Raw genomic sequence first — 21,300 nt, forward strand, 5'->3', positions numbered from 1 at the left:
GCAGTGCCCCAGCCCCTCCTGCTCGGGGCTGGCCTTGGGGACACTCCGGGGACGCTCCTGGCACAGCAGGGCCAGCAGGGAGAGGTGGGGCAGGATTTAGGGTCACTTCAGGGTTTAGGGAGAGCGGGAGGAGGCTCAGGGCTGACCACGGCTGCTCAGGAGCCATCCCATGGATCTTGTTCCATGGATCCCATCCCATGGATCCCATCCTATTCCATCCCATCCCATGGATCTTGTTCCATCCCATGGATCCCATCCCATGGATCCCATCCTATTCCATCCCATCCCATGGATCTTGTTCCATCCCATGGATCTTGTTCCATCCCATGGATCCCATCCCATTCCATCCCATGGATCTTGTTCCATCCCATGGATCCCATCCCATTCCATCCCATGGATCTTGTTCCATCCCATGGATCCCATCCCATGGATCCCATCCTATTCCATCCCATCCCATGGATCTTGTTCCATCCCATGGATCCCATCCTATCCCATTCGATCCCATGGATCTCATCCCATTGATTCCATCCCATCCCATGGATGCCTTCCAATGGATTCCATCCCATCCCATTGATTCTATTCCATTCCATGGATCCCATCCTATAGATCCCTTCCCGTCCCATGGATCCCACTCCATCCTATTCCACTCCACCCCATGGATCCCATCCTACCTCATCCCATGGATCCCTCCCCATGGATCCCACCCCATCCTATTTCATTCCATTCCATGGATTCTACAGATCCCACCCCATGGATCCCATCCCTCCCCATGGATCCCTTCCCATCCTACTCCATCCCATGGATCCCACCCCATGGATCCCCATGGATCCCACTCCATCCTATTCCATCCCACCCCATGGATCCCATCCCATCCTATTCCATCCCATAGATCCCACTCCATCCTATTCCACTCCACCCCATGGATCCCTTCCAATGGATCCCATCCCATGGATTCTCATGGATCCCACCCCATGGATCCCATCCCATCCCACCCCCTCCCATCCCAGCCCAGGTTCCCAGCGCCCCCAGGACCCCCAGCCCAGCTGGGCTCTGTCCCCCGCTCCCAGCCCAGGCAGGGACGGGTTCTGGGGTCCCCAAATCGCTGCAGCTCCTGCCGGGACCAGCAGGGCCGGGACCAGCAGAGCCGGGACCGGCAGGGCCGGGATCAGCAGGGCCGGGACCAGCAGGGCCGGGACCAGCAGAGCCGGGACCAGCAGAGCCCAGCAGGGCCGGGACCAGCAGGGTCAGGACCAGCAGAGCCCAGCAGGGCCGGGACCAGCAGGGTCAGGACCAGCAGGGTCGGGACCAGCAGAGCCGGGACCAGCAGAGCCCAGCAGGGCCGGGACCAGCAGGGTCAGGACCAGCAGGGCCGGGACCAGCAGAGCCGGGACCAGCAGAACCCAGCAGGGCCGGGACCAGCAGAGCCCAGCAGGGTCAGGACCAGCAGGGTCAGGACCAGCAGAGCCCAGCAGGGCCGGGACCAGCAGGGCCGGGACCAGCAGAGCCGGGACCAGCAGAGCCGGGACCAGCAGAACCCAGCAGGGCCGGGACCAGCAGGGCCGGGACCAGCAGGGCCGGGACCAGCAGAGCCGGGACCAGCAGAGCCGGGACCAGCAGAACCCAGCAGGGCCGGGACCAGCAGGGCCGGGACCAGCAGAGCCGGGACCAGCAGGGCCGGGACCAGCAGGGCCGGGACCAGCAGAGCCGGGACCAGCAGAGCCGGGACCAGCAGAGCCGGGACCAGCAGAACCCAGCAGAACCGGGACCAGCAGGGCCGGGACCAGCAGGGCCGGGACCAGCAGGGCCGGGACCAGCAGAGCCCAGCAGGGCCGGGACCAGCAGAGCCGGGACCAGCAGAGCCGGGACCAGCAGAGCCGGGACCAGCAGGGCCGGGACCAGCAGGGCCGGGACCAGCAGAGCCCAGCAGGGCCGGGACCAGCAGAGCCCAGCAGGGCCGGGACCAGCAGAGCTGAGCTCAGCAGGGCCGGAACCAGCAGAACCGGGATCAGCAGAGCCCAGCAGGGCCAGGACCAGCAGGGCCGGGACCAGCAGAGCCGGGACCAGCAGAACCGGGATCAGCAGAGCCCAGCAGGGCCAGGACCAGCAGGGCCGGGACCAGCAGAGCCGGGACCAGCAGAGCCGGGACCAGCAGGGCCGGGACCAGCAGGGCCGGGACCAGCAGAGCTGAGCTGTCTGAGCCCCGAGCAGCTGCGGGGATTTGCCTCAGCTCACAGGGGCGAATCCGCCTCATTTTCCACCTCATTCCCACCAGTGGTTTTGCTTCTGTTTCCGCAGAGCCCGGAACATTTGCTGGGATTTAATTTTGGGATTAAATCAAAGGCAGGAGATTCACAGCACCCCCGGCGCGTGAAAGAAGAGGAGTTACACCAAATTTTCCAGGCGCTGACGCATTTCCATTCGCCTAGAACGCCAAAAGGCCTTATACAGAACCAGTTTATTCCAAAAAGGTGAAATCCACGGAGCAAAAATTAAAAATATCCGACTGTAATTGCGGCGGGCACTTTTACGACAGTGCTGCTCTTCGCTTTGCGGCGGCGTGGCAGCCCGGTTGTACGACAGCGCGGCGCCTCGCTTGGCGGCGGTGCTGTAGTCCGGTTGTACGACAGCGCTGCGCCTCGCTTGGCGGCGGTGCTGTAGTCCCGTTTTACGACGTGCGGCGCCTCGCTTGGCGGCGGTGCTGTAGTCCCGTTGTACGACGCTCGCTTGGCGGCAGCCATGGCGGCGCGCTTCAGCGGGGTGCTGCAGCTGACGGAGCTGGACGATTTCATCGCCCCCTCGCAGGTGGGGCCGCCGCGGCGGTGACAGCGCCGGGGAGCCGCGGGGCTCACGGGGAGTCGCGGGGCTCACGGGGAGTCGCGGGGCGGGCGCTGCGGAGGGGCCCTGAGGGGAGGCGGCGGTGCCGCCCTCAGCCGTGGCCCTGTCGCTGTCCCCTCACGGCAGAGCTCCCCGCTGTGCCGGGCTGGGGAAAAGGGGGAAAGGCGGGGATTGGGCTGATCCTGCCGCAGGGTCACTGGGACACTGTAGGGATACAGTGGGGACACTGTGGGGTCACTGTGGGACACTGCGGTGTCACTGTGAGGACACTGTGGGGTCACTCTGGGGTCACTGGGACACTTTGGGGTCAGGGCAGTGTCACTGTGGGACGCTGTGGGGTCACTCTGGGGACATTGTGGGACATTGTGGGGTCACTGGGACACTGTGGGACACTGCAGTGACACTGTGGGACACTGCAGGGTCACTGTGGGGACACTGTGGGACATTGCAGGGACACAGTGGGGTCACTGGGTCACACCCCAGAGCCTGCAGCTGCCCTGTGGGGTTGATCACTGTGGGTCACTGTGGGACACTGTGGGGTCACTGGGACACAGTGGGGACACTGTGGGACACTGCGGGGTCACTGGGACACTGTGGGGACACTGTGGGACACTGCAGGGTCACTGGGACACTGCAGGGTCACTGTGGGGACACTGTGGGGTCACTGGGACACAGTGGGGTCACTGGGGCACACCCCAGAGCCTGCAGCTGCCCTGTGGGGTTGAGCTGGGGCTCCCAGGAGCAGCTGCAGCCTGGGCAGGGCTCCGTGGCTGGAGCGAGGAGGGATCTTCAGGCACTGCAGAACTGCAAAACGTCAGGCCTGGCTTTATAGCCAGATTGATATCCAGGATTCGTATCTAGATTCATATCCAGATTTATATCCAGGTTTATATCCAGGATTCATATACAGATTTATGTCCAGATTGATATCCAGGATTCATACCCAGGATTCATATCCAGGTTTATATCCAAGATTCATATCCAGATTCATACCCAGGTTTATATCCAGGATTCATACCCAGGATTTATATCCAGATTGATATCCAGATTCATACCCAGGATTCAGGATTCATATCCAGGTTTAAACCCAGGATTCATACCCGGGTTTATATCCAGGATTCATACCCAGGTTTATATCCAGGTTTATATCCAGATTGGTATCTAGATTCATACCCAGGATTCATACCCAGGATTCAGGATTCATATCCAGATTGATATCCAGGTTTATATCCAGGATTCATACCCAGGATTATATCCAGGTTTATATCCAGATTGGTATCTAGACTCATATTCAGATGCATATCCATGTTTATATCCAGGATTCATACCCAGGATTCATATCCAGGTTTATACCCAGGATTCATACCCAGGATTTATATCCAGGTTTACATCCAGGATTCATATCCAGATTGATATCCAGGATTTATACCCAGGTTTCAGGATTCATACCCAGATTGATATCCACGTTTATATCCAGGATTCATACTCAGGACTATATCCAGGTTTATATCCAGATTGGTATCCAGATTCATACCCAGGATTCATACCCAGGATTCAGGATTCATATCCAGGTTTAAACCCAGGATTCATACCCAGGTTTATATCTGGGTTTATACCCAGATTGGTATCTAGATTCATATCCAGATTCATATCCAGATTCATACCCAGGATTCATACCCAGGATTCAGGATTCATATCCAGGTTTAAACCCAGGATTCATACCCAGGTTTATACCCAGGTTTATACCCAGATTGGTATCTAGACTCATATCCAGATTCATCTCCAGGTTTATATCCAGGTTTATACCCAGATTGGTATCTAGACTCATATCCAGATTCATCTCCAGGTTTATATCCAGGTTTATACCCAGATTGGTATCTAGACTCATATCCAGATTCATCTCCAGGTTTATATCCAGGTTTCTAGTCTGTATTTGCTGAGAAGAGCAAATACAGAAGGGCTGAGCCCAGCTGAGCTCATGGAAAGGGAGCTAGCAAAGCCCTGAATGGTGAATTCCCCGTGTGGGGTGTGGGTTTGGGAGGGAATCCCTCACCTGGGTAAGCAGCTCTGCTCTGGTTTGGGGTGAAGGAGCTGAGTGAGAGGCTCCTGCAGGGCTCTGAGTCCTGCAAAGGGGGGTTCATTTCTATTTAATCCCCTATATTTATTTTTTATTTAATCCCCTATATTTATTTTTATTCAATCCCCAATATTTATTTATATTTAATCCCCTATATTTCTTTTTTATTCAATCCCCAATATTTTTTTTTATTTATTCCCCAATGTTTATTTTTTATTTAATCCCCAATATTTCTTTTTTATTCAACCCCCTATACTTATTTTTATTCAATCCCCAATATTTTTTATTCAATCCCCAATATTTCTTTTTTATTGATCCCCTATATTTATTTATATTTAATCCCCTATATTTCTTTTTTATTCAATCCCCAATATTTTTTTTTATTTATTCCCCAATATTTATTTTTTATTTAATCCCCAATATTTCTTTTTTATTCAACCCCCTATACTTATTTTTATTCAATCCCCAATATTTCTTTTTTATTCAATCCCCAATATTTCTTTTTTATTGATCACCTATATTTATTTTTTATTTAATCCCCAGTATTTATTTTTATTTAATCCCCAATATTTATTTTATTTATTCCTCAATATTTATTTCTATTTAATCCCCTATATTTCTTTTTTATTCAATCCCCTATATTTATTTTTATTGATCCCCTATATTTTTTTTTAATCCCCAATATTTATTTTTTATTGAACCTCCTATTTTTTTTATTTAATCCCCTATTGTTATTTTTTTATTAAATCCCCAATATTTATTTTTTATTGATCCGCTATATTTATTTTTTTCAATCCCCAATATTTATTTTTATTGAACCCCCTATTTTTTATTCAATCCCCAATATTTATTTTTTATTAAATCCCCTATATTTTTTTTATTTAATCCCCTATTGTTATTTTTTATTCAACCCCCTATATTTATTTTTTTTAATCCCCTATTGTTATTTTTTATTCAATCCCCAATATTTCTTTTTTATTGAGCCCCCTCTTCCTTGCTCAGCTCCTCACTTCCCAGCTCTGCTGCTCTTTCAGGAGTGCATCAAGCCTGTCAAAGTGGACAAAAAGGCTGGAAAAGCAGCAGCCAGGATCAGAATCGAAGCTGATGGAAGCTATTTCCAGGTCAATCAGGTACGTGGGGTCTTTGTTCAGTGTAAAAAAACAGAAAAATGAGTGTATTCTAATTCATTACATCCATTTAATGCCAAAAAGAGACGCTGTCAGCATTGTTTTTTAATTTATAATTAATAATTCCAATTTTGTGCCACTTTTACACTCTGAAGCATTGGCATTAGTTACTGATTATTAATAGAAGAGCAGATAAACTGAGATTGTATTAAACTGTAATTTATCAGCATTTTAATTGATAAATTCTTTTCTAAGCAGTCATAATCAGTAATTCCAATTTATTCCATTTTTTTATGCTCTGAAACCCTGCTATTAATTGGTGATTGTTCTCATAAGAGAGCAGATAAGATGAAAAGTTTATTTATTTTATCAACATTTAAGGATTGACAATTCCAGGTTTTTGTGACAATGTCCTTGTGCTCACTCAGAGATTTAATCGAGATATTTTTAATAAATTCTGATGGATTAAAAAAGAAATTCAAATTATTTCTTTCAAAGCTTGAAGAATTCAGAAGCTTCCAGAATTCAGGCTGAGTTTTTCCTGTTTTCACCAACAAAAGTTGGCATTGCTCAGTTAACCAGGCTGGGAATTCCTCTAGGAATGGAGCTTGGAATTCAGGCAGATTTTGATTTAAAGAAAGGAGGACACAGCACTTCCAAAGGAGTCTGGTTCCTTAGTTTGAAATGTTAATAGTGCCTCATTTCCTGGGCTATTCCTGCCTCTACTGAGGAGTGGTGATCAGAGGAGAATCTCTTGGGAAAATCAAATTATTCAGGGCAGATAGAAGGGAAAATATTCCCTTCCAGTGTCTGAAATCCCCCAGCAAATCCCCCTTGCTGTGCCAAATAATCCCATTAAAAGCAGCCAGCTTCAGGTGCCTTTGTCCTCATTAAAAATAAAGATTTTTTTTTAAATGATAAACCAACAGCAGAAAAGAGCGACATCATTATTATTTGTAACAAAGTGGGGAAACTGCTCCTTAAATTCTGGGGTCAGAACTCAGCCCTGCTCTGGGTTTTTTTTTTTTTTTTTTTTTTTGGGTTTGTTTTTTGTAGGATGGGGAAGCACAAAAGCTGGAGAAGGCCAAAATCACCCTGAATGATTGCCTGGCCTGCAGTGGCTGCATCACCTCAGCTGAGAGTGTCCTGGTCAGCCAGCAGAGCCACGGGGAGCTCTGCAAGGTGCTGGCCCTCAACAAGGTGGGAACCACTCATCCCTGCAGGGATGCCAAATCCACAGGAGAAGGGAATTCCTGAACCATCCCAGGCTCTTCCTGCTGGTTTATTCTCATTTTGAAAGAGTTTGGTGTAAATTCCTGCCTGGGGGTGAGCTCTTGTGCTGCTGCCAGCTCTGCCTGTGCCACACTTTGGGATTGTTTGGGTTTTTTTTTTTTTTTTTTCCCCAGGCTGCTGCTGCCCACGAGCAGAAGCTGGTGGTGGTTTCTGTCTCCCCCCAGTCCAGAGCCTCCCTGGCTGCAAGGTGCAAACTGGGGCTGCTGGAGACAGCCCAGAAGCTGACCACCTTCCTCAAGGGTTTGGGCAAGTGTGGGGTTTTCTGCTCTCTGGGCTGAGCACAAGTTAAAGGGATTTAACCCCCACGGGGATTCCAGGCTGTGCAAAACCTCAGTCCCACAATGAGCTTGAGGAGAGCTTGGAGAAAGGAGGGTGAGGGATTTTTTATAAGGGCAGATGGTAACAGGACAAGGGAAAGGGTTTAAACTCTCAGGGGGGGATGCTGGGGAGGAATTCCTGGCTGGGAGGGTGGGCAGGCACAGATTCCCAGAGAAGCTGTGGCTGCCCCTGGATCCCTGGCAGTGTCCAAGGCCTGGCTGCCTCACCCTGGCATAGTGGGAGATGTCCCTGCCCATGGAACTGGCTGAGTTTTGAGGTCCTTTCCAACCCAAAGCATTCCACCAGTCTAGAAAACCTCTAAAGAACCACTGAAAAGAACTTTTACGTTCTACATTTCCACCTCTCCTGTCACTTTTCCTCCTCTTCCCCTCCTGAAAAATGTTCCCTGCCAACTGCAGGGCTCAGTGCCTGTGCCTCAGTTTGCCTCTGGTTGAAGTGGGAGGATTTTTTGCTGTGTTTTGCTGCATCCTGAGGGTTCTCACCCAGCTGCTGTTGCTGCCCAGGTGTGCACCACGTGTTTGACACGACTTTCTCCAGGAACTTCAGCCTCCTGGAGAGCCAGCAGGAGTTTGTGAGACGCTTCCACAAACAAGCAGAGGACAAAAAGGCCCTGCCCATGCTGGCCTCTGCCTGCCCAGGTATGGCTCCAGTTCCAGCTGCCATCCAAAAGCCAGCAGCTGCTCAGAAAGCTGCAAATGTTTGTTCTTACCTGCAGGATTATTCTCCTCACAGCACAGATTTTGGTGCTAAAGCAGTGATGAGACACCTTCAAATCAGTCTAGGCTTTGCTTTTTGGGCTGAATTGAGGCTGAAAATGGTTATTAAACCTGGGGTTTGGGGAGAATGGGCAGAGTGAAGGTCTGCTTCTTATTTTTTAATTGGATTTGGTGATGATGTTCCTTCCAGGGTGGATCTGCTACGCAGAGAAAACCCACGGCAGCTTCATCATCCCCCACATCAGCACCACCAAATCCCCCCAGCAGGTCATGGGCTCCCTGGTCAAGGGCTACTTTGCAGAGCAGCAGGTAAAGCTCTAAAAATGCTCTTCTTGCTGCAAAACTCCTCCAATTCAACACTTCAGGCTGATTTTTTTATAAATTTGCTATGTGTAACACACATTTAAGGGTCAATATTGCCTTGCAGAAGGCAGAAATCTTCCTCACTTCTGGCTTGGCTAATGAGTAGTAATTAGGGTAGAACAATGAGCATGGGCTAATTAACTTAAAGCCTCTGAATTATTTGGGAAAGCTGAGAAACCTTATTTTCAGTGTCTTTGTGCTTCTGTTTGTTTAAAATTGGTGAACAATTTCAAATAAGTGACCCAGGCCAAGGCCACAGTGGGTGCTTAGATCATGGCTCTCCAAAAATGATCCCTCATTCCCAGCTTGATGTTCTGCTTCTGTCCTTAGCCTGTAACCTCTGGAATCTTTCCAGGTGGGAGCTGGAAATCCCCACAGCCAGCCTGGACTGAGCCAGGAAGGGGCTGCAGCACCCACTGGGGTTTCTTGTGGGGGTTACTGGCTGTGAGGCAGCTGCAGATTTGGGACAAAATTTGGCAGTTTCTGGGAATATTTGGCACAAGAGACTGAAACAGGGGCCCAGGGTCAGTGACCTGTTGGCTCAGGCTGTGTTTATTGCTTGGATGATCCCAAGGTTTCTGTGGGACTCCAGATCATGTCCTGAGGGGCTGAGCTTTGGGAGCAGGGAGGAATTTTATTCCCTAATGCCTTAATTAGGGTTTGGCTTCTCTGCTGACCTTGGATCATTGCACCGGAGTGAGGGAAACTTCCAGGAGCTGAAGGGAACCTGAGGAAAGATGGAAAGAGATTATTCCCAAAGGCCTGGAGTGCCAGGACACAGGGAATGGCTGCCCACTGCCAGAGGGCAGGGTTGGATGGGTATTGGGAAGGAATTCCTCCCTGGGAGGGTGAGAAGGGGCTGGGATGGAATTCCCAGAGCAGCTCTGGCTGCCCCTGGATCCCTGGCAGTGCCCAAGGCCAGCTTGGAGCAGCCTGGGGCAGTGGGAGGTGTTGGGGTTGGGCTGGATGGGCTTTAAGGTCCCTCCCAACCCAACCCATTCCAGGATTCCATGAAACCTGTGAAGGTCCATAACTGCTGACCCTGACTGCAGCTGAAATTGGCTCCTAGGAGAGAAGTAATTTCATTTACTCATCAATATTTAAATGCACAAATACTCAGTCATAGTGGGGGCACAGTGGCATTATTTCCCCCACTCTCCTTTGCCCCTGGGATGCACTCCCTGAGCACAGGGGGATTTTGGCTGCCCCAGCCTTGTCTCCCTTGCAGCACCTGCCCCCTGACAGGATCTACCACGTCACTGTCATGCCCTGCTATGACAAAAAGCTGGAGGCCTCCAGGCCAGACTTTTTCAACCAGGAATACCAGACCAGGGATGTGGATTGTGTCATCACCACAGGTAAGCAGAGCCACAGGAGATTCCCAGTTCCAGCAAATTCTGGGAGCCTTGCAGTGTTCCCTGGCTTTGACAGAGGTTGGATATTGATCTATATTTACATTTATATACATCTGTATTTACAATAGTGCAAATCATGCCCTGGTAAAATGCAGGTGCAATTTAAGGACTGCTCTGTGGGGTTTGTTTCCCTGTATCCCAAAAATAAGAACTCTTTGTGCCTGGTTCTGCCCTAGGAGAAGTGCTGAAGCTGCTGGAGCAAGAAGGAGTGTCCCTGTCAGATGTAGATCCTGCTCCTCTGGACACCATGTAAGAGTAAAATCCCATTTCAGTCATGTTCCTTTTCCTCCAGGGAGTTCAGAATTTCCCTGTTCCATTTCCTCTAAGATTTAGGGAGTTCAGAATTCTCTTTACTCCAGGATTTAAGGAGCTCAGAATTTCCCTTTCCTCCAGGATTTAGAGAGTTCAAATTCTCTTTACTCCAGGATTTAAGGAGCTCAGAATTTCCCTTTCCCTGTTCCCTTTCCTCCAGGATTTAGGGAGTTCAGAATTCTCTTTACTCCAGGATTTAAGGAGCTCAGAATTTCCCTTTCCCTGTTCTCTTTCCTCCAAGAATTAGTGAGTTCAGAATTCCCTTTTCCCTGTTCCTTTTCCTCCAGGATTTAGGAAGTTCAGATTTTCCCTCTCCTCCAGCATTCAGAGAGTTCAGAATTCCCCTTTCCCAGTTGTTTTACACAAGCGTGTTTGCCCTTGGTTTGGTTTCTTGTGCCACTTGAACCAGAACAATTGGGAGTTAAAATATTTAATGTACAGAATATGTACATTTCCACTGGACAATCACTCCAGCTCCTTTCATCCCACAAAAAGCTGCTGCAGCAGGCTTTGGGAAGGACAAGAATCTGTCCCAGTGCTAAAAATGTCCTGAAGCAGAATGCTCCTCCTTAACCAGAGCCACTGCAGAGACCCCAGAATTAAAGCAGAAATCACAAATATTTAGGTCACCCAGGTAATCTGCAGAAGGCTCTTGGTGAAAAATGCCATTTAGGACGTGTCAGATGGGACTGGGGCTGTTGAACTGAGGAGGAGCCTCTGCTCCAGGCCCAGCTGCACACGTGGGGTGAGGTGGGAGCACATTTTGGGGTCTGAGGTGACAGCAGGGCTGGCTCTGCACTGAGCACCCAGAGCTGCCTGTGCTTCAGGGCACGGGGAACATCCCAGAGCTCCAGGGATCACCAGCAGCACCGCCCTGAACTATTCATCAATTCCTGAGGATTAATTAGAGAATCATGGAATGCTTTGGGTGGGAAGGACTTGAAAATCATCCAACCCCAACACCTTGCACTGTCCCAGGCTGCTCCAAGCCCCGTCCAGCCTGGCCTGGGACACTTGCAGGGCTGCAGGGCCACCCACATGCCCTGGCACATGCTGTGCCAGGTGTGCCAGCAGTCCCTGGAGCCGTCACCGCTCCCCAGGAGAACGGGCAAAGCCGGGGCTCAGAGGGAGCTGCAGTTTGGCTGCTGCCATTGTCCTGGGGCAGCCTCTGGAGCTTTGTGTGACCCCCCCAAAGCCCTAAAGCTTTGCTGCTGTGCCCCCCAGGCTGGGCAGGGCTGCAGAGGAGCTGAGCTCTCACGGCGGCGGGGGCTCGGGGGGGTACCTGGAGCACATCTTCAGACACGCGGCCCGCGAGCTCTTCGGGATCCACGCCGCCTCCATCCACTACAAACCTCTCAAGTAAGAAGCTTGAAATCCCACAGGAAACTCAGGGGTTTGCCAGGAATTCTCTCTTTGTCGAGGGGTTGAAATTATTGGGGTTTTGTGGGGTTTTTTTTGCAATGTTCAACTTCACTCCCAGGCTGAGAATCGGCTGCTCTCTCCCCCAGCTGCTCAGCAATAAATCAGCCAATTCCCTGCAGGCAGGGAGAATTCCAGGGAGAATTCCAGCCCCTTCCCCAGCCACACCCTGGAATTTAGCCTGGTGGATTCTCCCACTGATAACTTTTAGAATAATGATAAAATTTTAGGGTAATTGAGAAGGCAGAGCTCTCGTGGAGCTGGGATTCCTCACCTTGGATCAGGGAGATTTGTCACTGGTTATTGATCCCAAAAAACCTTGTGGGAGGGCTTTGGGGCTCTGTTTAACTGGAGTGAAACAGAAAATAAATCACCTGAGTTTGGGCATTGAGGCTCATCCACCTGAGATTCCTTCTGGCTTCCCAGTTCTAATTTAATGTATCCTTTGGAATTAATTATATCCCTAATGAGCAGTTTTTGTGTTTAGGATTCTCTGGTTTAAGAAGCAGAAAAAACAGTCTCAAAATCTTGCTAACAATCAAATTACTTACTTTTTTTTTATCAGGACCAGGTATTCCCACTAACCTGAGAAATCTGGAATCCTCAGTCAGGGTTTGTTGCCATGTTTGATGATCCAGCAGAAGTCAAAAATCCCCTCAGGGGCTCCATTGATGCTGGCTGAAGGAAGGCAGGTCTGTCAGGGAAAGGCTCCCTGTGCTGAGCTTTTCAGGCTTTATCCAGCACAGATATCCTTCACAAACTCTGCTCAGGTGGCTCCAGCAATCCTGGAAGGTTCTGGAAGGAATTCCTTCCTGTTTTCCTTGGAAGGCACAGAACTAGGACAGCTCTTCAGTGAGACCCACAAAGAGTTTGGGTTTTGCACAGGGCCCTTTGAAGTTTAAAAACAGAAACTGAATTCTGTGCTCTGCCCCCTCAGGAACAAGGACTTCCAGGAGGTGACCCTGGAGAGGGATGGAGAGGTCCTGCTCCAGTTTGCTCTGGCCTATGGATTCAGGAACATCCAGAACCTGGTGCAGAAGCTGAAGCGAGGGAAGTGCCCCTATCACTACGTGGAGGTCATGGCCTGTCCCTCAGGTGAGGCTGCTCTCAAATCCAGCCTGGGGGCAGCTCCAGGGCATTCCAGGCAGGAGAAATGGGAGATTTCTCACCCCCTTGGGCTGTGACTGCCACACCATCACAGCTGTGTGGGGATTTTCCTACCTCTGAGCCAGTAATTCCTCAGGATTTAAAGAATTGCAGCTGAATTCCATCATAGGACATTTGCATCATTAATTAATTGTTTTTAAGGAGGATTTCCTGAGCTCTGGTGCCTGAGGGTAATTTTCCTCCTGAAAATTCAGGGATTTTCCCCCTGAAATTGCCCAAACCTGACCATCACACTTAGAGAAAATGCTGCTGTGCCTGGAGGAAGTCACTTCATTAAAATCCTGGTTCCATTTTCCTCTTCCTGCCTGCTGGCTCCCTTGGGAGCAGGGGCAGCCTGAGCCTGCTGAGGGAGCTGCTCCTTGCCAAGGATGCACACAGCTCTGGCAGCTCCCAGAACACATCCCAGGCACTTCTCCCTTTCCTGCAGCTGAGCCTCCAAGGCTGGGCTCACCTGGGCTGGGCTCTGGCTCCGTTCTGGGGGCAGGAGATAAGAGCTGGAGCCAGCCCAGCATCTCCCTGCCCTGTGGCCCTGCTGCTGGCAGATAACTGGGAGTGAACCTCCAGCCCTGAGGTGTTTTCATTCCTGCAGCTGTTTGCAGGAGCAGGATAAATGGACTGGAGTTTCTGAGGATGTTTTCCCAACTGAAGTTCTTCATCCCTTTTTTTTTTTTTCTCCCTCAGGCTGTCTGAATGGAGGAGGGCAGATCAAACTGGAGGGGGAATCCAGCAAGGAGGAGCTGCAGCAGGTGGAGAGGTTGTATGAATCCCTGAGGGCTGAGATTCCAGAGGAAAACCAGGCTGTGAGGGAGCTCTACGAGCACTGGCTGGGGGGCTGGGGCTCAGAGAGGGCTCTGCAGGTGCTGCACACACAGTACCACGCCGTGGAGAGAGCCAGCTCTGCCCTCAGCATCAAGTGGTGAGGGCTGCCCAGCCCAGGAGACCCTCAGTGCCTTCTGAACTCATCCTGCAAGGAATCTGAGCAATTCCTGCCCCTGGGAATGTGCCTGGCACTGCTCATTCCTCCAGCTGGAGGGTGAAGTGATGGGAATAAACCCAAAGTCTGGCAGGGACACGTCAGGAGAGGCAGAAACACGTCCCAGGCTGATGGGACAGCCCCTGCACTGCTCCACCAGCCCCAGTCCTGCCAGAACTGAGGAGCTCAAGGATTCAGAGCTCAGCTCCAGGCTGAGCTTTGTGCCACACCCCAGAATTCCTCCCCCAGGCCTTGCTGGATTGTCACAGCACTCAGTTCTGTGCCTGCCTCTGCTGGAGCAGCCTCATTTCATTAGAAATGGTCTCATGAGGCCTGGAGTTCTCCCCTCTCACTGCCCACAGGGTCTGTGCCCTCAGAGAGGGGATCCAAAGCCTGGGATCATCCCTGGGGCTGCAAAGGGACTGGAGGGAATGCTGCACAAAGCCCTGTGATTCCTTTTCCTTAAATTATAATAATTTATACCAAGGGCAATTATTCTCTGTGTTTTCTTCCTAAACCCTCAGCAGGGAGTCACAGAATTGTCACACTTACCCACCCTCAGCAGCCACTTACTGAGAGATAACATCCCTAAATCCAGACAAAACAGGCACTTACTGCTGGATAACACCCCAAAATTGCCACAAAATAATTCCTGGCCTTGGGGCTGCCAGGAACCAAAGCCTCCTCTGCACTTTGTTCCAATGAATCCACAGAGCAAGTGGTGATTTTCATGTTTTTAATTAAAAGCTTCCCATTTTTCAGCTGTTGCTGATTATTAATGACCTCACAGTGTTCTAAGGCATCAACCTCCCCCTGCTGCCCCCTCCCCTCCTTCCTGAGGAGCAAATTGGTGCTTCCAGTGAATTCCCTTTTCCATGCAGGGACTGGGGCTAAACCAGGACACGGCCAGGGAGCGGCTCCAGGCTGGACTCAGTGCAGAGCACAGGCACATCAGCCCAGAAATGCACAACCAGTGAAGCTGAATGAGCTGGAAATGAAATCATCAGGGCTCTACACTTGATCACTTCCCCAGTTCCCAGGCCACCAACACACACAGAGGTCACTGGAGCCACCCTGGGGTCCCTGTTCTGGCACCAGAACAGCTGGAGTTTGTCCCAGCTCTGAGGTGTGGGGCTGGTTCAGACACACAGGGGCATCCCTGCTCCCAGGATAAATAAAACTCCAGAGGGGACAACCACAACTCCAGCATTCCATGGAAACTGAGGAATTCAGGCCGTGGTACCAAGGGAGCTTTTGCAGCTGGATAAATCCTTCCCCTTCCATGCAAAGTAAATCCAAACTCTGATTTAATAAAAGGAAAAAAGAAAACCTTGGTTTGTAGCACAGGAAAAAGCCCCAAACCAGACTCCAGTGTCAACAAAGAATTTCACAGTCCACACATGAAAATCCCTGAAATCAACTCTGTCCCAGTGCTGGGAGCTGCCATCAAACCCTCATTTTCTCCACAAAAAAAAAAACAAAAAAACAACCAGAGAATGACTTGACTGGTGTGAAGTGCCTCCCCACACCTGCAAATAAAACTCTGCTCCTTTCTCAGACTCAAAAATAAATAAAGCACAGCCCTGATTTTGCACAAAGTGAAGGCTGGGGAGGCCTGGGAGCCCCAGCAGTGTCCATGGAGTTGGCACCGAGTGTTTTATCTTGGAAAAAGCAAAAAGGGATGTCTGGCAGCACTTTGTTCTTGGCTGCCTAAAATCTGTCCCAGCTTGGGAAATCCCTCCTGGGGCAATCCCTGGCCCCACCTGGACACCCCAAGGGCTCCCCAGGGCAGTGACTGGGCCACAAATCCCTGTGGGACCTACTGGAAAAGAGGGAAAAAAGAGGGGGGAACCCACCCAAGCCCTGCTGTGAGGAGGGATTTGTCAGCACAGAGCTGGAGTCGGGTGGGTACTGGTGCCACCAGTGCCACCAGTGCCACCAGTCACTTCCCAGTTTCCCGTGGGGGGGATCCAAGTGTCCATCACCCAGGACACTGGGCCAGAGGGGCCCAGGGGGGCTGGAGCAGGACAGGCAGGGCCAGGGGGGCTCCCGGGAGTCCCAAAGCCACCATCACAAGCCCTGGGACTGGGATGCAGGGCCTGGCAGGGGAGCCTGGTGCTCCGTGGGGCACAGCACCACAATCCCTGAGCATTCCTGCCCTTCCCTGGCTCCCTGCCACGGCACTTCCCCCACTGACCCCAAAACTGGCACTGTGCCCTGCCCCGAGCCACGTCCTGACCCTCTGCCAGCATCCCAGCACCAAGGGGGGGGTCCCACAGCCTGGGCTCTCCAAAGGGACCCAGGAGCTCCACAGGGAATCCCAGGAGCCAGAGGGGAGCGGAGCGGAGCAGAGCAGCCTCACACAAGCAGCTAAAAGACAAAACCCAGCCCCAGCTGGGAGCCAAGCCGAGCTGGGCACAGCCAGGAGGGAGCCCTGGCACCACGGGGGTGTCACTTCTTGTCCAGGAAGGGCCCGAAGAGCCCCCAGTCGAAGGCCAGCATGGCCTGGGGGTTGGGCCTCTCCTTGGGCTTCTTGAAGTTGTCCCTCTGGGAGCGCAGCGCCCTCAGCACCTCCACGGGGTCCGTCCTGCCCGTGAACCTCTGCACGGCCTCCTCCCTGCAAGGGGACAGCCCTGCTGTGCCCTGGGGACAGGAGGGTCCCAGCCTGTGCTGGCACGGTGGCTCTGCGGCGACCCCCTGTCCGGGCAGCCTCCCCTGGGATTTCCCAGCAGGTTTTTGGGAACGGGGGCGATGCTGGAGGGGAAGAGGAGAGGGTTTGGGGCAGGAGCCCAGCAGTGCTTACGTGACCCGCAGGAAGGGGTTGTACAGGAACTCCTCCTGCAGCGTGGAGGGCACCGTGGGCAGGTCCTCGTCATCCCGCTGCTGCCAGGGGAACAGAGGTGGCCAAATGTGGATATTCTCAGTTCAGTCAGAGAGACAAAGAGAAAGATTTCTGCCAGGCTAAGCCTGGAAAAAGCCCGAGAGGAATGTAAATAATCTATTATCTTGCTTTCTGTTCATATTTATAGACATGTTCTACCACACTGACCTAAGTGCAGTGCACCAATCAGGTGAGATGTTTTTACTCTAAGACCAATGGAATTAACGTTCACCATGTTCTCTATAAAAGAGAGAGGTGCTTTTGAACAAACGCTCATTTTGCCTTCTGAAATCGTGCGAGTCATTTTGCCCATCCCTGGCTCGACAGTGCCATCCCACAGCCCGGGCCCCGCCCTGGCACAGGGGGCACAGCCACTTACTTTGGCCCACGCCAGCTTCTCCTTCACCATTTCATTCTCTGGCTCCACCTTCAAGGCGAACTTGAGGTTTCTGACGGTGCATTCGTGGCCACAGAAAACCTTCTGCAGGAGGCACGCGGCGTCAGAGCCGCTCCCAGGGCAGATCCCAGCCCGGGATCCTGCCCCGAGCCCCCTCCCGGCCCCAGGAGCCCCCCCGGGCTGGGAGGGGAGGGCACTCACCGTGTCCTTGGGCAGAGCCCCCAGGATCTGGGTGAGGTTGGTGTGCATCTGCTCCGCCGTGCCCTCGAAGAACTGCCCGCAGCCCCCCACGAACAGGGTGTCACCTGTGGGACAGGGGGTGGGCACCGAGGGACCCCAGGGCCGGGGATGGGGGTGCCAGGGTCACCCCAGCAGCGCTGAGCGGGGGGGGCAGGCAGCACACAGGGAGTGTGTCCCCAAAAGCCACGGGGCCCACCTGGGCGGGGGGGGGTACCTGAGAAAAGGGCTGGAGCATCCGGGGAATCGTCCTCCCACATGAAGTAGCACATGTGGCCCGAGGTGTGGCACGGGGTGAAGAGACACCTCACCCTGATGGACCCGAACTGGGGGGACAGAGGGTCAGGCTTCCACTGAGGGGGACAAACAGACCCCCCCAGACCTCCCCACGCCTGCCTGGGGCCCAGCAGGTCACAGATCTGATGGGGCTTCGGGTGGGTGCAGCTGTGTCTGCCCCGATGGCATTTGGGACCCGGCCCCAGGAGAGGGTGGGAGCCTCCAGCACAACCCCAAACAGGCTGGGATTGGGATGAGGCTCCTCCTCCATCCCAGCCTTGAATCCCTGGGGCCACCCCAGGACACCAAGAGATGAGCACGGCCCAGCAGCACCAACCCCACTGGGGACCACTGGGCACAGTGTGACCACCCCACTGGGGACAGTGTGACCACCCCACTGGGGACAGTGTGACCACCCCACTGACCACCCCACAGGGCACAGTGTGACCACCCCACAGGGCAGTGTGACCACCCCACTGGGGACAGTGTGACCACCCCACTGGGGACAGTGTGACCACCCCACTGACCACCCCACTGGGCACAGTGTGACCACCCCACTGGGGACAGTGTGACCACCCCACTGGGGACAATGTGACCACCCCACTGACCACCCCACAGGGCACAGTGTGACCACCCCACAGGGCAGTGTGACCACCCCACTGGCCATGCCACTGGGGACAGTGTGACCACTGCACTCTCCACTGACCATGCCACTGGGGACAATGTGACCACCCCACTGGGGACAGTGTGACCACCCCACTGGCGACAATGTGACCACCTCACTGGGGACAATGTGACCACCCCACTGGGGACAGTGTGACCACCTCACTGGGGACAGTGTGACCACCCCACTGGGGACAGTGTGACCACCCCACTGGCCACCCCACTAGGGACAGTGTGACCACTGCACTCTCCACTGACCACCTCTGGGGTCAGTGTGACCACTCCACTCTGCTCTCCACTGGCCACCCCACTGGGGACAGTGTGACCACCCCACTGCACTCCCCACTGGCCACCCCACTGGAGGCCACAGTGCCATTTGGCACAGTATGACCACCCCATTCTGCTCCCCGCTGGCCACCCCAGTGGGGACCACAGCCCCAGCCCAGGCAGCAGGAGGAGCCGTGTGAGGGCTCCGGTGTCCCCGGTGTCCCCGGTGTCCCCGGTGTCCCCCACACGCACCGCGAGCTCCTGGCCTTGGCTGACCCTGTGCGTGAGGGCCCCGATGCGCTCGTCAGCCCCGAACACCTGCAGGCCCGGCAGGAGCTGCGCCAGCTCCTCATTGCCCCTGGCGTGGTCCCTGAGGGCAGAGCAGGGATTGGGATTGGGACTGGGATTGGGATTGGGATTGGGACTGGGATTGGGATTGGGATGGGATTGGGATTGGGATTCGGATTGGGATTGGGAACACGGCCACCCCCAGCCGGCCTCACCTACCAGTGGTGGTGGGTGGTGAGGATGGCCCTGAGCTCCACGTCCTCCTTCCTGATGATCTCCAGCAGCTGAAAGGGACCAGAGCAGCGCTGAGAGGGCAGGGGAGGTGACACACCCCCGTGCCGTGACCTGTCCCCTGTGCCAGCAGGCAGGGGAGCCCCCCAAAAGCGCGCCCTGAGGTGCCCCAGGCTGAGGGGTGGCACAGAGGCGCGACCCTGAGCGCAGCAGCGGGACGGGAGCGCGCTGGTCCCACGGCCACCGGGACGTTTTTGGGGCCACCGGGACGTTTTTGGGGCCACCGGGACGTTTTTGGCCGGTGCTTTCTTAGGGAAGGCACGGCGCCAGCCAGCCCGGCCGCGGCGAGGGCCACAGGGCACTGCCAGCCCCGGCACGGCTGCCGGGAGGCTCCGGATGCCAAGCGAGCACTGCGGGCCAGGAGCGAAGCGCGGCTCCGAGCGGCAGGAAATGCCCGAGTCAGCAGCAAACGCCGAAAAACCGCGACAGCGCCGAGGGCTGGCACCGGGGACACCGCTGAGGGCTGGCACCGGGCACAGAGGCGCTGAGGGCTGGCACCGGGCACAGAGGCGCTGAGGGCTGGCACAGGGGACACCGGGCATAGGGCTGAGGGGTGGCACAGGGGACACCGGGCACAGGACTGAGGGCTGGCACCGGGCACAGAGGCGCTGAGGGCTGGCACAGGGGACACCGGGCACTGCGCTGAGGGGTGGCACCGGGGACATGGGGCACAGCGGCGCTGAGGGCTGGCACCGGGACACCGGGCATAGGGGTGGCACAGGGGACACCGGGCACAGCGGCGCTGAGGGCTGGCACGGGGACACCGGGCACTGTGCTGAGGGGTGGGACAGGGGACACCGGGCACTGCGCTGAGGGGTGGCACCGGGGACACCGGGCATAGGGGTGGCACAGGGGACACCGGGCACAGCGGCACGGGGGTCCCGGAGAACGGGGCCGGGCAGGGATCGCCGCTCCGGAGCTCCCTCTGGGGTTACCCCGCTTCGCTGCGGGCTGTGCGGGGCGCGGCACGGGCAGGGAGCGGCGCAGGGACCCCGCAGAGCCCGGGGCAGGGCAAGGGGGGGGTCCCACCGCTCACCCCGCGGCGATGGAGGGCTCTGTCCTGCCCGGGGGGTGCCCCAGGAGCGCCGCGGGGCCACCGCCACCCCCCGGCCCGGGGACACGCTCACCCTCTTGGGGACCGCGGCGTCCACGGCCACGGCGCGGCGGGTGCTCTCCTCGATCACCAGGTACATGTAGTTGTCCTCCAGCACGGAGATCACCTTCACCTTCATGGCCCCGGGGACACGCGGAGGGGCTGCGGGACCCCGGCGTGTCCCCAGCGCCACCCCCGGGGCGGTCCCTGCCGTGTGCGGGGCGGGTCACGCAGCGTGGGGCGGGCAGAGCCCGCACGGCGCGGCCACTGCGGCTCCGGGGACAGGGGACAGCCCCTGTGCCACCCGCGGCGCATCCTGAGACCCCCCACCCCGGGCTGGAGGAAGGGAGGGGAACCCCCAGCCCTGTCCCCAAAATCAGCTCCTGCCCCCAGGGCCAGCGGGGGACACGGGGAGGGATGGGGGGTGCTGGCACTGGTGGCACTGGTGGCACTGGTGGCACAAGGTGCAGGGTGGTGCCGGGCACTGGAATTCCTGCGGGGGGGTCCGCAGGGTCTCTGCTCCAGGGTGAGGGTCCCACCCCGAGTGCAGGTACCCCAAAGGCACAGGGGGCAGGAGCAGAGCTGAGCTTCCCCAGCCGGACACCAGGGCTGGGCTGACCATGGCCCCCACACGGAATTGTTGAGGCTGGAAAAGTCCTCTGAGACAGATTCCAACCATTCCCCAAAAACCAAAGCCACCGCTGTCCCGTGTCCCCAGGTGCCACATCCACAGGGCTGTTAAATCCCCTCAGGGATGGGGACTCCACCCCTGCCCTGGGCAGCTGTGCCAGGGCTGGGCAGCCCCTGCAGGAGGAAATTCTCCCAAATATCCACCCTGAGCTCCCCTGGCCCAGCCTGAGGCCACTCCCTC

General features: G+C 54.7%; 2 protein-coding genes across 3 annotated transcripts; one reads left to right on the top strand and one right to left on the bottom strand.

The window, feature by feature from the left end:
- The first annotated feature begins 2,695 nt into the window (after positions 1-2,695).
- On the top strand, positions 2,696-14,797 carry CIAO3 (cytosolic iron-sulfur assembly component 3). Of its 2 annotated transcripts, XM_053991768.1 has the most exons (11): positions 2,696-2,802; positions 5,947-6,042; positions 7,096-7,239; positions 7,446-7,578; positions 8,175-8,309; positions 8,578-8,696; positions 9,979-10,108; positions 10,342-10,414; positions 11,702-11,836; positions 12,834-12,991; positions 13,745-14,797. In XM_053991768.1, the coding sequence occupies exons 1-11, from the start codon at positions 2,737-2,739 to the stop codon at positions 13,981-13,983; spliced, it is 1,428 nt and encodes a 475-aa protein (XP_053847743.1). In that variant the 5' UTR covers positions 2,696-2,736; the 3' UTR covers positions 13,984-14,797. The 2 variants fall into 2 exon arrangements, with proteins under 2 accessions (XP_053847743.1, XP_053847744.1); XM_053991769.1 differs by lacking the exon at positions 7,096-7,239.
- Positions 14,759-20,641, bottom strand: LOC128815236 (hydroxyacylglutathione hydrolase-like protein). Its single transcript, XM_053991770.1, has 8 exons — positions 20,464-20,641; positions 19,265-19,329; positions 19,010-19,127; positions 17,769-17,877; positions 17,516-17,619; positions 17,297-17,398; positions 16,840-16,919; positions 14,759-16,653 (listed from the first exon to the last, which is right to left on the bottom strand). Exons 1-8 carry the CDS (start codon positions 20,566-20,568, stop codon positions 16,488-16,490), a joined length of 849 nt encoding a protein of 282 aa, XP_053847745.1. The 5' UTR covers positions 20,569-20,641; the 3' UTR covers positions 14,759-16,487.
- Positions 20,642-21,300: the final 659 nt, after the last annotated feature.

The sequence above is a fragment of the Vidua macroura genome, chromosome 16 (assembly GCF_024509145.1).
Source record: "Vidua macroura isolate BioBank_ID:100142 chromosome 16, ASM2450914v1, whole genome shotgun sequence".
NCBI classification, from domain to species: domain Eukaryota; kingdom Metazoa; phylum Chordata; class Aves; order Passeriformes; family Viduidae; genus Vidua; species Vidua macroura.